Raw genomic sequence first — 12,398 nt, 5'->3', positions numbered from 1 at the left:
TCACAAATATCACAGCACAAATTTAGATCTCACAATATTCACAAATATAACGCACAAATTTACACGTCACAATATAACTACTGTTCATAAAAAAAATCACCAACAGTGGACCGCAAAGTGCTTCACGACTAACAGAATGAAAGTGACGCGCTTCGGATGATCAAGGTGAACAGACTTTTTCTCTAAATGAAAATGCTAGTAAAGATCGAAAGACAAAAAAAAACATTAATGGAAATATGAGTACAAATTTAACAGGACAAATATAAGAAATAACTGTTGAATGATCGCAAAAAATTATAAGAAAAATCGCGGTACAAAAATTAGAGACGCATGAGGCGCGGCTACAACGTTACCTTCGTTCTCCGATGGTGGGACAACCTGTCTCACGAATGCTTGGGGACGGAGGACAACAAAAGCAGCGCATTAGCGTGGCTTTGGACCGGGAATCGGCTTCGAAAGGATGACGTCTCGGCACCGAATCGCAAAATGCATTGTGGGATCGGCCACCATATTCGTTGCATGGTCTTGCTTTCGCCTACGTTTTCTATCAACTTTGCTTGTTTCTTTTTTAATTTTTTTGCTTGAAGATGGGACGCTTCTGCGTCGTTGTTGAATGCACCAGTCGTTCTCACGAATATTTTAACAGAAAACTGGACAATGGAATGCATTTCTTCAGTTTAACAGCCGTGAAGGAAAGCCAAGGCAGCGAAATTCTCGACGTTACAACAAGACGTCGACCAGCATGGGTGGCGGCGATTCGTCGTGGGACCATAACAGTTGAAACCAAGCATAAAGTATTCGTCTGCTCAAGATATTTTCTCTCTGATATCCACTATCATTATTTAATGACATATCAATTATAAATATATATCAATTATATATTTATATCAATTATAATATCAATTAATACCACATATCAATTATAACCACAGTGCTTCTTTTTTTCTTTCGTGTAATATTTACAGAACAGATTGCATTGCCATGATCCATTATCCTCATTTTGGCAACAATGACAGTGTTGTTGCAGTTGGCCGGTTTGTTAGTGTATGTATATCTCTTGCACCCATCCATCCACAAATTGCTTGAAAGCTTCAAGCGTCTTGTATGTCTTGAATTCTTGCAAGATGTATTGGTGACACCAAACACTAAATAGTTCGGTAAATCACCGTGTGAAACGGGAGACAGGCTCGTAAAATCTGCACACCATTGCTTAGCCGGCACTTTGTAGGGATCAACATCGTTAATGTCGAACGATTTTATTAAATACCGGTCTCTCGCTGAAGAAGAAATTTTCGACAATAGCTTAATCCTTTCTGCTTTGCTCTTTCTTTCTCCATTGCCACCAAACGTGTAGGAACGAAAGAGTAAGCTAAGGCTCGAGTGTGCGACAAACATGGCGGCGTATAGCAAAGCGACTTACTTGGAAACGCAGGAGCTTGGCGAGCCCGATTCCTAAACTTAACGTAATAACATAAACGTAAATCAGGTACAATTACAAGCAGAAATTTGTTGAGATTTCAGTTCACGGACGTCACAAAGTAACATCCATCCTTCAAACCACATCAGGTTCTTTAAATACCACAGCGGGTTCTGGATGGATTATAATTATTAGTGATTTTCATCTTTGTTAATTACGACAACAAAAGCTACTATCAATATCCATGAATTGGTTGCATATCATATTGAGGATCTGCAACGCTTCCACTTGCTTGACTAGGTAGCCAGCATGCATTGGATTTCGGCAGTACAAGTCTTGGAAGGCGTAAGCTGTAGCAAACTTGTCATAATAATCGTCAAGTTGGTCTAAATACAAATTTCCTGGCTCAAATGAAGACTCTGAATGCTTTACAAATACATTTTTTGGAAGTGTTTTCATTTTACGGAAAAAAGTATTCGTGTACGGTTCGTCGTTAGGTCTTATTTCTTTTGTTACGTTGGCTGTTGGTGAATGAACCTCTTCAGATCGACGATTGCGGAGCTGGAAAAGTTTTTCCGGTGGAAAGTCCAACTTACTGAGCAGGCCATACGTGTAAGGGTGGGTAGTCTTGGGGTCTATATTGTAGGCATACGGGATTATGTATGACGACATTGGATCGTGATGGAAAAGCGTATCGCAATCTCGTAACGAAGCAAACGCCACAGGTTGTGTCGAATCCCAGAACCAAATCCCCGAATGTCCTTCAAGATCAGATGAAGATTCATGTTGACTCCTGTGGGACTCCTTACTAACACTTGGCAGTTCATCCATAAGAATTCTGAAACGATCTCGAAATGAAATGGACTTCGGTAGAAATGAAAATGCATTGCTACGTCTTGCAAAAACTGCTCTCCAGAAATCAGATTTATTTCCTCCAGCGTAAGGCGCATGAAATGTGGTGAGTTTTTCTCTAAGATTCAGCCATCCGAGATTAGAGAAATGGATCCACGGCATTCGAGATCGTTTTTCAAAAGGAGCGGGCTCTTTTTCCTTATAGGCATGGGGCTTTTGCATATTTTGAGAGAGGAATAAGACTCGTGTAGTATCCTTCAAGTTCAACAACATGCGTAGAACGGCGGCGTGGATGTCCCATTGGTTATGCAAGAGAGTCAAGGGCGGCCTAAAATCATTTCGAAGGAACTCCAGCAGCATCATCCACGTACCATATCCTGTAGAAAAAAAATGCGTTTCCTTCATAGTAGGCGTGAATTTCATGCATGATATCGTATAGACTTATTAAAAAATTTAATTGTATCCCAGATATTATTATTCGTAAAGTATAATTATAACTATAACAGTATTACATCGAGTTATATAACGGTATTTATATTATACAATTATATTTTACTCAAATATAATTATTAGATTTCCTCACCTATTATGATGAGGTCAGGTGGAGGCTCCTCGCCCAGGGCCCAGCTTAGAAGTTTCTTGTAGATGTCAGACTCGAGGATTTCTTTATCAGTAATCTCGTAGAAGCCCGCAAAGCTTTGAATTGTTGAATACATTACGGTAAGTAAAAGTAATTAACATAATAAGTACCGTGAAATTTTTTTCAAATGCACATATGACGCAGAGCTTCCTCTTCTCAAACGGCTCTGATATTTGAAGTGCACTGCATCAAAGCATGATCCCAATAATAATGCATTGATTGCAATTTAGTGCAATTTTTAAATTTAATTATATTCGAATTGCTGCTAATAAGTTCCAAAATACTATTTCAATATTAAATTTCATAGAGGAAGCCAAGAGGAAACTTTAATCAAAATGTCGGTTCATTTAAAAAGTGCTTTAGCGGAAATCAGTATTTATTTCTATTTGCATGATATACCATATACTGTATATTAAAATCGTTAACAATTTTATTTAACAGCTCCGCACTGTGACGAGCTATCAGTGTAGCATATGTACTACCAAATCAATCATTCTTCTTATATCCGAATTAATACTTTGCAACATTGGATAAAAATATTTGAAAATACTCATTTACTCTACAATTTATTTTATTCTCAGAATGAAGCTGACAACAGAAAGCTGACAGCAGAATGCATGGTGAATGTAGGACGATAAGGAGAATGCATAGAGAACGCATGGCGTTCAAGCAGCATGTAAAGAGAACCTTGGCATTTAAGTAGGCTTCATGAAAAATGCAGAATGTATAATATAGGATAATTCTTGGACCTCTCCAGCTCAGGATAGTTCCTACTCCGCAATACTCACTGCATCCTGACTGTGAATTGTCATCTCCATCCAATAAAGAGAACATAGATTTGCAATTTGAGCTATTCCCCCAGAGCTTTCGCCTCTCCAAAGCAGGCTTTGTGCCCGAAAAGTAAAAGTTTCTATTGTGATCAATTTGCGCGGCATATGAGATGTAAATCACCACAATCACTGACACGAGTATCAATGCACTTAGAGCTGCTGAAATTTCCCTTGCAATCCTCATGGCTGTAGCCTCGAACTCTCAAATGATCTCCATCAATGGCAAATACCTGTTCCGCAATGCGCAAGTTATGTGAGCATACGAGGAAATTAGGACGAAAAACGAGAGCCCCACACACCTAACAGGCGCCATCCATCACAACTTCCTTGTCTTATTTCCCTTCTCTAGGTAAATGAAGCAAACAATTACACCAACTTAATTTAAACATCAAAATATATTGATCGACCTGAACTAACCTCTGATGATCCTTTGAAACATATGGCAAGCTTAGTTACATGAAATTAAAACATGAAAGTTACAGGAAACGCCAAATGGAATCACACATGTTTCAATCGACATCGTAAATAGCATATAATCCCATGTTTAATTAGTTCATTCTAGAACAGCTGTCATTTTAGTGCAAGTATAAACTAAATTATCAAGTTAAACTTTCTATAATGATATATAATATAAACTTTCTCTTTCAGCTGCATTTTAACGCTGACCAATGTAAAGTAATCCACCTCGGTAGGAATAATGAACAGCAATATTACAGTATGAGAAGACACGGTTGTAAAGACAGAGTGATGATGTCGAAGTCGAAAATGGAAAAAGATTTAGGAGTTAATATCGACAATGAGTTGAAATTTTCGAAACATATTGAAGGTCAAGTTAATAAAGCCAATAAACGACTTGGACTGATCAGACGCTCTTTTGAGTTCCTAGATACAGAAGCGAAGAAGCAGTTGTTAGTTGCTGTCGTACGCCCGAATCTAGAGTTTGGAAACGTCGTGTGGCCACCGAAACTTAAAAAGGACCAAAATTTAATAGAGAATGTTCAAAGACGCGCAACAAGGATAATTCCGGGCCTGAAAGGCAAGTCCTATGAGGAACGATTAAAGATTATGAAGCTTCCAAGCCTCAGTTATCGACGTCTGCGTGGGGAACTCATTGAAGCATATAAGTATACTCATGCCTTATACAAGGTATCAGAAGGATTACTAGAATTTGAAACAAGAACCAACGCCAGGGGCCACGGCTATAAACTAAAAAAACAGCGTTGGAACACATCCATGCGACAACATTTCTTCTCGCTTCGAGTCACCGACATGTGGAACAGCCTTCCTGATAGCATCGTTGACGCTCCGAGTATGAACGCCTTCAAGAACAGACTAGACGAAGCTATGCAGGAGCATATGTTCAGTCTTAAAATGCCTAGCAAATTACGGACCAGGCAATAAGTCCAGACGAAGCTATGCAGGAGCATATGTTCAGTCTTAAAATGCCTAGCAAATTACGGACCAGGCAATAAGTCCAGCAGCTATCTCAATCAACCGTCAGTTATGGAAAGATCGGGTTCCAACGGCCGGATCCCTTGTGAATCAAGTCTCGAAAAATTCAAGAATCGGCACCAGGCCATGGGCCTATTTCTTCAGTGCCGACACTTCTATTCTATTCTATAATGTGACACTCCACTAAAGTAGACTTGGAAGCCACATTATTTCAAATTTTCATTGTTCAAAAGGACACTCAGAGACTGGTTTTATGGTGAAATCTATTTGACGAGATTCCTATGTGAAAAGTCATGGTCAGATAATAGATTAAACACTAAGGTTTTTAAATTCTTTTCTTTTGGATTTTCCAGAAAAGAAACATTTATTTTTCAAACTCAGAGTTTCGAACCCTGTTGGGGGGGGGGAAGTTTAAGAGGTACAGCTCAGTATAAATAAGTTCGAATTAAAGAAACACTGTGATTCTGGAGAATTAACGTATCTGTTTTAATAGAGTTCATCGGCGACTCAAAAATAAACCAAACGTTCGAAGCCTTCCTCGTTGAAACGAAAAAAATTGACTATAAAATTATAATCACTGGCAAGAAACGTTCCGTAAGTACAAGTCCCACAACGACGTGACTTAACATTTCATTTTTCTACTTGTAATCCGATAAGTTACCTATAATCTTTCATCATATCCGGCATGGTAATGTTTTTTTTTTTTTGCTCGTACTTCATCATCACAATTAATTTGTTTGATTGCAGAGCATAAAATACAGACTTCGGGATTGCTTTGTCCACGCCGTGGAGAGCCACAACCCCAGTCCGGCAATTTTACCAACCTTGTCCCCAACCCAACCTTGTCAAACCTTTTGTAGTTAATTTCATGGCCTAACATTTTCTTGTAATCCTCATGGCAGCTCCTGCAAATGCTCATACGATCTGCATCAACTAAAATGCCTGTCTCAAAATGCGTAGGTTATGAGAGCGTACGAGGAAATTACGGACTGAAATCGAGAACACGGCGCTCGTGTCAAGGATTATAATCAATTGCAAATTCCCCGCTCCATTTTCCTTTACAGTCGAGAAATCGGCCGCTTCGTGCACTTGTACCGCTGCGTGTAGTTAAGTCCCAACATGTACTCCAGCAAATTTTTATAGTTCAACCTTTGAGCCGTACTCAAAATGACAATGCAATTTTTTGCAATTTAGAACCATTTAATGTTCAATTTTGAATTTATGAGGATTACCTCTGCATTGTACGCTTCCAAGAGTGGTGTGTAGCAGTTCCTTTCGCAGTAAGAAATGCATTAAGACTAAGTTGCCAAATTATGCAAAAGATAAATGTATAGGCTATCGCATTTAAATGAAGCCTTCTTCTTTCCGAAGCCGAAGGTAGTTGTTGAAATGTCGATTCAACCACCGAATATCTGCTGGGAAGTTAAATCGAATGTCCCTGGTGTTGTGAGAATGTTAGGGAATAAGAGGGCGAAAGCATATTTAAAAAGACGATAATCATGTTAAAATGCTCTGTTCATGAATTTTTATTGTTGAAATCGGAACATATTGTCAAGTTTTAAAATTTTCGACCGCCTATATAATTCGTTAGAGCATATCAAAGGCATATTATTTTCATCATTCATACCTAACCCTAAGCACAGAACGCAACGATTTATTAAGTAATGTGATGACCCGTTATACCGGGCCAGCCTTGACCGCGCTATTAGTTTTCTCAATCCGCCGCACCTCTCTGAAAGAGACTGAAGAGAAAAAGTAGGCGTGGGAGATTTCTCGGGAAGCAGCTCATTGCGATTAGGCAGCCTACTTTTACCTGACCTACCACATTTGGTAATGATTATAAATTTCATTATATAATGTCTGTAATCGTAAATCTATACGCATTTAGTTTATAGTCTTATGTCGTGGCTGCGGGTTCTCCATGAAATGGTAATATACCTTATAGCCTCTGAAAGTTTGCTTGATTAATCCTCGTACGTTAGGGCCCGCTTGCAGAGACCCAGTAATTTTGATGTAGGGAGCGTAGCTCTCCCGCTACACCGTTTTTTGTATTGTAAGGTACACCACCCCAGGTTACCAAAGTACTTGATAACTTTGATAAGGACAATGTTTAGAAAAGCGTTTTTAATTGAGGGAAAGGGAATACATTTTATAAAGCACGCAAAACTCCGTGGGCTTTACTTACACTTGTGCCCGAAATTATTCATACCCTAACGTCATTTCTACAAATTATGAGAAATAGACCAAAAAATAATTATCTAAAACTTTAAAGCAGATATAAACCATTTATGAACCATATGACATGTATTTAGAACCCAAAAAACATTATTTTTTCAGTTTTGTGAAGAGATTTAAAGGAAACATCAAACTGACTCATGACCAAATTTATTCGTACCCTGAATCAATAGTTAATATCATGGCCTTTTTACTCGTGATAACTTGTTATAAACGCTTTGGGTAATGGTCAACAAGGTTTCTGCATGTATCGACGCTAAGTTTTGTCCATTCTTCCAAGGCATATTGTTCCAATTCTTTCATATTTTTAGGTTGTCTCTTTTTCATCTCTATTGTCAGTACGCGCCGCAAATTCTCAATTGGATTGAAATGGGGAATTTGACTAGGTCATTCCATGCCATTGATGTGAGAATCCTCGAAGCACTTCTTGACTGTTCTATGTGTGCTTCGAATTATTATCCTGCTGAAGAATCCAATCAGGACAAAGAAAAAAAACTTTCTGCATCCTGCTTCATGTTATTTTTAATAATATCAAAATATTGTTCTTTTTACATGATTCCAATTACATTGATCAGACTTCCAGGTCCCCTGGCAGAAAATGAACCCCAAAAGATAAGATTCCCACCGCCATGTTTAGCTGTGGGGATTGCTTTCTTTGGATTATGATTCTCACCTTTTTTTCGCCAAGCGTAAGCAACATTCATATGCCCGAATAATTCAATTTTAGTCTCATCTCTCCACAAAATCTTGGAGAAAAATGGGGTTTGGTAATCGACAGGAGTTTTAGAAAACTTCTGGCGTGCTTTCACATGCTTTTCTGTTAGCAAAGGGGTTTTCCTGGGTCGACAACCCTTCAGTCCGTTACGACGCATTGTTCTTTGTAATGATTGTCTTGATACCTTCATATCAAAAGCATCCAAATTTGATAGAATTCCCATACTATCGATCCTATTATTGTTGCAAATGGAGCGTATTATGTTTCTAGCACATGTAGTGGAGCTTTTTCCTTTCCTTCCTCGACCAACCAGGTTGTCCACCGTGACAAATGATTTGAATTTTTTTATAATGCACTGTATTGTAGGCGTAGGAACATAAAAATTATTTGATATTGCTTTATATCTCATCTCTTCTTTGTATGAATTTATAATTTTGCTTCCGAGATCATTACTAAGCTCTTTTTTCTTTGCCATCTTCAAATTTTTAACAAAATTTTAGCTTTTTCCTAAATTGTGAAAAAATTATATTTTCAAACTTTGCAGAAAAAAATATTACAATGCTTAGATATAGTAACACCAAATTTTGAAATACAATTATTGAGTATCAACTACTATTTTCATTAATAGCTCTTCTTAAATATTATGATAAATGATCTGGAATAAGAGGGTACGAATAATTATGAACAGTTCGTTACTCACAAAATTAAAAATAATTGCTATCGAAAGTTATTATATACATATTTTCTAGCATTAAATTTGTTGTACATAATAATGACAACCCTTCCAAGAAGAATAAGTTGTAAATGATCTCTATTGTTCATTAAAATTGGAATTTTATTATTTTTCTGAAGGAGTATGAATAATTTCGGGCACAAGTGTAGCTCCTGACGACCTGGTTAATGTGTTTATTGAAGGAGATCTTGTTATCGAGGATTAAACCAAGATTCCCGAATTCATTGGTTCATTGCACGATTGTCCCATTGTTAGTGGTGTCGAGAACGGAAACGGGTCTGGGAGTAAAAAGCATCAACTTCGTCTTGTCTGTATGTGCCACTAGCTTGCTTGCCAGAAGCCATTTTTCATATTCAATGACAGCTCTGATATATTGTCGCACGCTTCGTCATACGAGCTTATCGAGACATAGAACACTGCGTCATCGGCAAAAAGCTTACAGTACGCATTACACGACGAGGCGATATCATTAATAAAACTGTTGAATAATAGAGGCCCAAGTACAGAGCCCTGAGTTACACCTACATATATATATATATATATATAGGCCTTAAAGGGGAATTGTACTCGTTCAATGTGACGAACTGCTCTCTGTTCGTAAAGCAAGACTGAATAAGTGACAGGAGGGTTCCCCTAATTCCATAACGGCGGAGCTTACCCAATAAAACTTAGTTATTCACTGAATCAAAAGCCTTTTGTAGGTCCAGAAAAAGTTCAACACAGTATTCTTTAGAATGATACGTCATGAGAAGGTCTGGAACTAAATAAAATATAGCCATATTTGTGTTAGTACCCTTACGAAAACCAAACTGATCAACAAATATTATCGAAAACTGGTTAAAAAAAATTGTGAGTCTAGAATAGAGAATTTTATCGAATATCTTATTAAGAAATGTCAAGGTTGATATTGGACGACAATTACAGACATTATTAGGTCACCGAATTTAAAAACAGGTATAGCGCGAGCACGTTTCAGTGAATCGGGATACACACCACTGGACATGCATAGGTTAAAAGTATGAGCCAAAACTGGTGCTACAGTGTCAGCTACAAGATACAACATTCTTGGCTGAACATCATCGATCTGAACAGTCGATCCCTTGCACAGTCGTAAAAATTTATTTATTTCAAGTTCAGAAAGTAGGGAAAAGAAAGTATAGGATGCCTCACAGAAAGGAATTTCATGCGTCACATCATTGTTCACAGGACCTAAGTTTTTATAGTGATGTCATTAGTAACAGAGAAAGTAATTGTTAGATTCAGTTGCTGCCGCACTACAAGAAATTAGATTGTTATTTTTCAACAATTCAATTCTTTTGTTAGCAACAACATTTTTCGCGAGTGAGGTGTTAAAAATTTTCCATAGAACTCTGGAGTCATTCGACCTCTGCTTGATTTTGACCGAGTAGAATTGTTTCTTAACTGTCTTGATTAACGCATTTTGTACATTCCGACAATGACGGGCGATCGGCGAAGAATTATACCAGAGCGGGAATTCTTTAGAAGTTTATAGCAGTGATTTTTATGAAATTGATAAAATTTTGAAAAAGGAAAATTGTTAATCAAATGAAAGAGAAATAATAAAATGATAGTTCTACTTGATGTCAGTTCAGCTGCAGGATTTCAAAATTGGTCATCATTTCTCTTCCAATTTACTAACAAATTTCCTTTACTCTTTTTCAAAATTTTATCAATTTCATAAACATCACTGCTATGTTTTGATAATTCCTTTTCCATTCCATTTCTAATTCCATTTTGATAATTAAAACTCCCTATTACTTCTTCACCGTTGAAATCTTTCAGCCTATAAGTTACTGGTTTTGTCTCTAATAGTTTAGAGATGATAAATAATCCACGTGTGAAATTAGGAAGATTATCTATATTAAGATCCGTACATTTTCGACTAATTCTGACACGATCACCAATCTTTAATTTAGACGTTCATACAGCTATTTTTATCTCAGGGAATAAATTTGCATTGACATTTTTACTGTTTTTCTCATTGAAGCTTCACGAGGAATCATTTTATTTTATCTGTGATTTCTATTTATATAATTTTAAATTAATCAGGTAATATATTTGCCCACTTTTTTGTCTTATCGTACGTGAAATATTTGAACATTTTTTCTTGAGAGTTCGGTCAAATTTCTCTACAACTTGAGCTCTAAATTAATTTTCAGTTTCAAACTATTGAATTTCAAACTTGCTGGATAACTCATGAATTGGCTTGTTGATGAATAGTCTGTACCTTGCCTGTTTGAATTTCCAGGGAATTCGTTCAGTAAAAAGATTTTGTAAAGAGTTTCTAATCTTTTCACCAGTCTTTCTTCGTATAGGGACTGCCCATGCATGTTTACTACAGACATCAATCACAGTTAGAATATAGTTTCCTCCTATATCTGGATACTTCTGCATGTCAGCTAAATCTGCCTGCCATTGATCATCGATCTTTCTTACTTTGATTCTTTTTGTGGTGAAATTATGTTCTTTTGGTTTATGTAGATTGTATGTTTCCTGTGACTCCAACCAATCCATGTTTGTTCTCGAGATAAACCACTCAAACGAACAAGCTCATTTAATCCCACGTAGCCGGTTTTAGAATTGTAGTTAATTTCATTCAGAGTGAGTGGCTTTTACGCTTTTTGATACTCCAACAACTACATAACCACAAGATATGCTAGACAAATATATTCCTGAAAATTATGATCTGCAAAAGCCGATTAATTATAAATCGTACATGGACGCAAATAATTTATTTGGTTGGGCAATGTCACAGAGCATTCCAGCAAGAAACTTTTGATGGTTGAAAGAAAATTAATCATTCAAAGATGATAAAGGCTACTTCCTAGAAGTTGACTTTAGTTTTCCAAAAAACTTAAATGCCAATCATATATTCAAGTAGCAGAAGTTCATAATTTAGAACCTCATCTTGGTATGCGTGAAAAATATGTATTCCATTATAGTAATTTAAACTGTATGAGAAATTTGGATTTAAACTAATTAAAATTCATAGAATATTATGGCTGAAAGTCCATGGATGGATTCGTACATAGATCTGAACACAAAAAAGCAACAGCAAGCCAAATCAGATTTTGACAAAAATTTCTTATAGCTAATGAAGAATTCTGTATTCGATAAAACAATGGAGAACATTAAAAATCGAGTCGAAGTTAATCTGGTTAAGACTAATCAAAAATTGAGAAGATTAGTTCATAAACCTAGTTTTACAGGGCTCGAAATTTTCTCACAAAATCTAATAGCCTGTCATATGCAAAAGCAAAAACTGAAGTTTGATAAACCTATCTATGTTGGATCAGCATGCAAGATATAAGCAAAACATTGATGGTTGACTTTTATTACAACTTTATAAGAGAGAAAAATATGGTGATGAAGCAAAGCTACTGTTCACACATGCCGACTCACTCTGCTATAACATCCAAACCGACGATTTTGATTAGGAAAAGGAATAAATTATAAACAAGGAATAGGAATAAATCATAAACAAGAATAGGAAACTAGGACTT

The 12,398-nt window shown here is 36.7% G+C and overlaps 1 protein-coding gene across 1 annotated transcript; it reads right to left on the bottom strand.

The window, feature by feature from the left end:
- Nucleotides 1–918: 918 nt before the first annotated feature.
- Nucleotides 919–3,704, bottom strand: LOC108677710. The gene is made up of 3 exons (XM_018165977.2): nucleotides 3,698–3,704; nucleotides 2,853–2,965; nucleotides 919–2,646 (listed from the first exon to the last, which is right to left on the bottom strand). The coding sequence occupies exons 1-3, from the start codon at nucleotides 3,700–3,702 to the stop codon at nucleotides 1,628–1,630; spliced, it is 1,137 nt and encodes a 378-aa protein (XP_018021466.1). The 5' UTR covers nucleotides 3,703–3,704; the 3' UTR covers nucleotides 919–1,627.
- Nucleotides 3,705–12,398: the final 8,694 nt, after the last annotated feature.

This window comes from Hyalella azteca, unplaced genomic scaffold (assembly GCF_000764305.2).
Source record: "Hyalella azteca isolate HAZT.00-mixed unplaced genomic scaffold, Hazt_2.0.2 contig15760, whole genome shotgun sequence".
In the NCBI taxonomy this organism is placed as follows: domain Eukaryota; kingdom Metazoa; phylum Arthropoda; class Malacostraca; order Amphipoda; family Hyalellidae; genus Hyalella; species Hyalella azteca.
The sequence above is the reverse complement of the archived record's forward strand: the minus strand, read 5'-3'. Positions and strand labels throughout refer to the sequence as shown.

What these genes read in the sequence shown, in the direction of transcription:
- LOC108677710 (XM_018165977.2), bottom strand. An exon ending in ACCTGACCTCATCATAATAG is followed by an intron (nt 2,647 to 2,852) that starts GTGAGGAAATCT and finishes TTTTTTCTACAG; the next exon opens with GATATGGTACGTGGATGATG.